We start from the raw sequence: 2,204 nt of genomic DNA, 5'->3' as shown, positions 1-2,204 counted from the left end.
GATGTGGAGCTGTGGGATAAACCACTGGACCACAAGATTGGTTTGAACCACAAGGTCAGTGGTTCAAATTCACCAGCCGCTTCTTGAAAATCCTATACAGGATTGCTATAAGTTGGAACTGACTGTAAGGCATACATACAAGGGAACTTCAAAGACTTCTTGGAAAAATGGAATGAAAAGATAATGGAATTTTCCCAGGAACTTTTTGAAGCTTCCTTATATATACAGCAGTTGATTATATATCATGAAGGAAAGAACATAGTATTTTATGAAACGAAATGCTGCTTTTAAGACAAAATTTATAGTAACTGATTTTTAATTGACAATTTACAGATGTGCCCTTTTTCTGAAGACTATTAAAGAACTGAATTTAACAATTTTCAATTTATTATAGTATTTTGCAGAAGACCAGCCTCCCACTTAAACAAGTTATTTGTAAGGAAGCACATCTCAAAGTGGCTCTAAGGAGACCTGTGGTCCCTGGAAACAGAAAGATAATGTAGCCTTCACTGTGCATGGGTCTTTATCTAGGAAGCAATTTTGTTGGTGGAATTTCACAAATCGAGGATTGTATTTTTCATATTCTCTTTTAGTTTTCAAACAAATAATGCTGCTTTAACATGACCATAAGGACAAATTCCATCTCTTGTAATGTTTTTGGAAAATAGAAATAGGCATTGGAATAAAGGGAACAGAGAAATATCTTCCAAAACTGGTTGAAGATTTTCCTAATCAATTTCTTGCAATGTCTATTAATTATAATCCTACATCTTCCTCTGGTAGTATGCTTTTAAGATATAGGAGGTTAAGAAGTATTATAAAACAAATGATACAATTTATAGTTTAAGGATCAACTTAAAAATATATCCATGAGCAATTTAAAGATGATAATGTTCAATTAATCAGAGAGTATTTAGAAAAAAATAGTTTTAAAAAGTAGAGTGTTGTTGTTAAGTGTCATCAAGTCTACTCCAACTGATAGCAATCCTGTGTAAGAGTTTCTGAAGAGTGGCTGGTGGGTTTGAACCGCTGACCTTGAAGTTCACAGTCCAGTTTATTCTAAAGCACCATATCAGGAATCCAAAAAGTAAATTGGTGGTGGTGGTGGTGGTGGTTATGTGCCATGGAGTCGATTCCGTCTCAGAGCGACCCTGTACAGGGTTTCTGAGTCTGTAAATCTTTACGGGAGCAGAAAGCCTCATCTTTCTCCCACAGAACAGCTGGTAGTTTCAAACTGCTGACCTTGCGTATCACAGCCCGATTCATAACCACTATGCTACTAGAGCATACTTAAAAATAAGTTAACTACTATTGTTAGCTGGATAGTTATGGGAACATTTTCCCCCCAAATAGGTAGATTCTGTATAATATATTTTTAGCTTGTTTTTGTTTCTATCTTTCAAGGAGCTTTTAAAGGCTATCCTAAGGATTCACTAAGAATAAAAGATTTTATTTGGCCTCAAAAGTATTTTCCTGCCATATGTCTTTTAGAATCTAGTCCTGTGTAACTAGAATAAGCCAAAGATGTAGTCTAAAGGTTAACATAATACTTACCTGTCAAGACACCTTAGAATAATAGTAGTCTTTCCCTAGAAATTAAAAAAGAAAGAATACTGTGTTAATGTCATCCATATGTAAAAACTTTTATCACTGTTCATAACTGTGGCCCCAAATAGCTTTTTAATCACTTTAATGATAAATTACCTGGAAATGAGTAACTAGAATTTTCTCAATTGTTCTTCCGTCTGGTAAGTGGAGAAAGTTAACTGTCAACTTTCCATCACAGTGGAACTACACTGCTATTATTATAATTATAAAGCTCTGCAGATGACAAGCACCAGCAAACCGTACCTCACTTTAGTGGTCAACTTGGCAGCTGTCTTAAATTTTCTCTCTACTCATCAATGCTAATTACTAGGTAAGCAGATGATTAGTGTCTTCTAAAATGTTTTCATTCCAATTGTTGAAGTGGAAATAAAGAAAAATGATAACATACAAATAAAGGACAAATTGCAAATATGTTCAAAGTAAGCAATTCAGATCTTCTCTGTTTGTTTGTTTGAATTCTGGAGGGTGTACTTATTTCTAGTTTCTTTATTCTGGAGTCAAGTAATTTAGGCGGTGGTCCCATCTCTGGCACTAACCAGAAACTTAATCTCACATCATAGGCAAGGGGCTGACTCAGTGATTTGAATCTTCCACTT

The 2,204-nt window shown here is 34.8% G+C and overlaps 1 protein-coding gene across 1 annotated transcript in view; it reads right to left on the bottom strand.

Moving 5' to 3' along the window:
* The window catches only part of DYNC2LI1 (dynein, cytoplasmic 2, light intermediate chain 1), a 60,346-nt gene that overhangs the window by 45,778 nt on the left and 12,364 nt on the right, over window positions 1-2,204 (bottom strand). Inside the window, exon 3 of the mRNA XM_006839464.1 lies at window positions 1,555-1,589. Within this exon, the coding sequence (XP_006839527.1) occupies window positions 1,555-1,589 (35 nt within the window). The remainder of the gene's footprint in view (window positions 1-1,554; window positions 1,590-2,204) is intronic.

Source organism: Chrysochloris asiatica, unplaced genomic scaffold (genome assembly GCF_000296735.1).
Source record: "Chrysochloris asiatica unplaced genomic scaffold, ChrAsi1.0 scaffold00024, whole genome shotgun sequence".
NCBI classification, from domain to species: domain Eukaryota; kingdom Metazoa; phylum Chordata; class Mammalia; order Afrosoricida; family Chrysochloridae; genus Chrysochloris; species Chrysochloris asiatica.
Note: the sequence above shows the minus strand (reverse complement) of the source record. Positions and strands in the feature narration are given on the sequence as shown.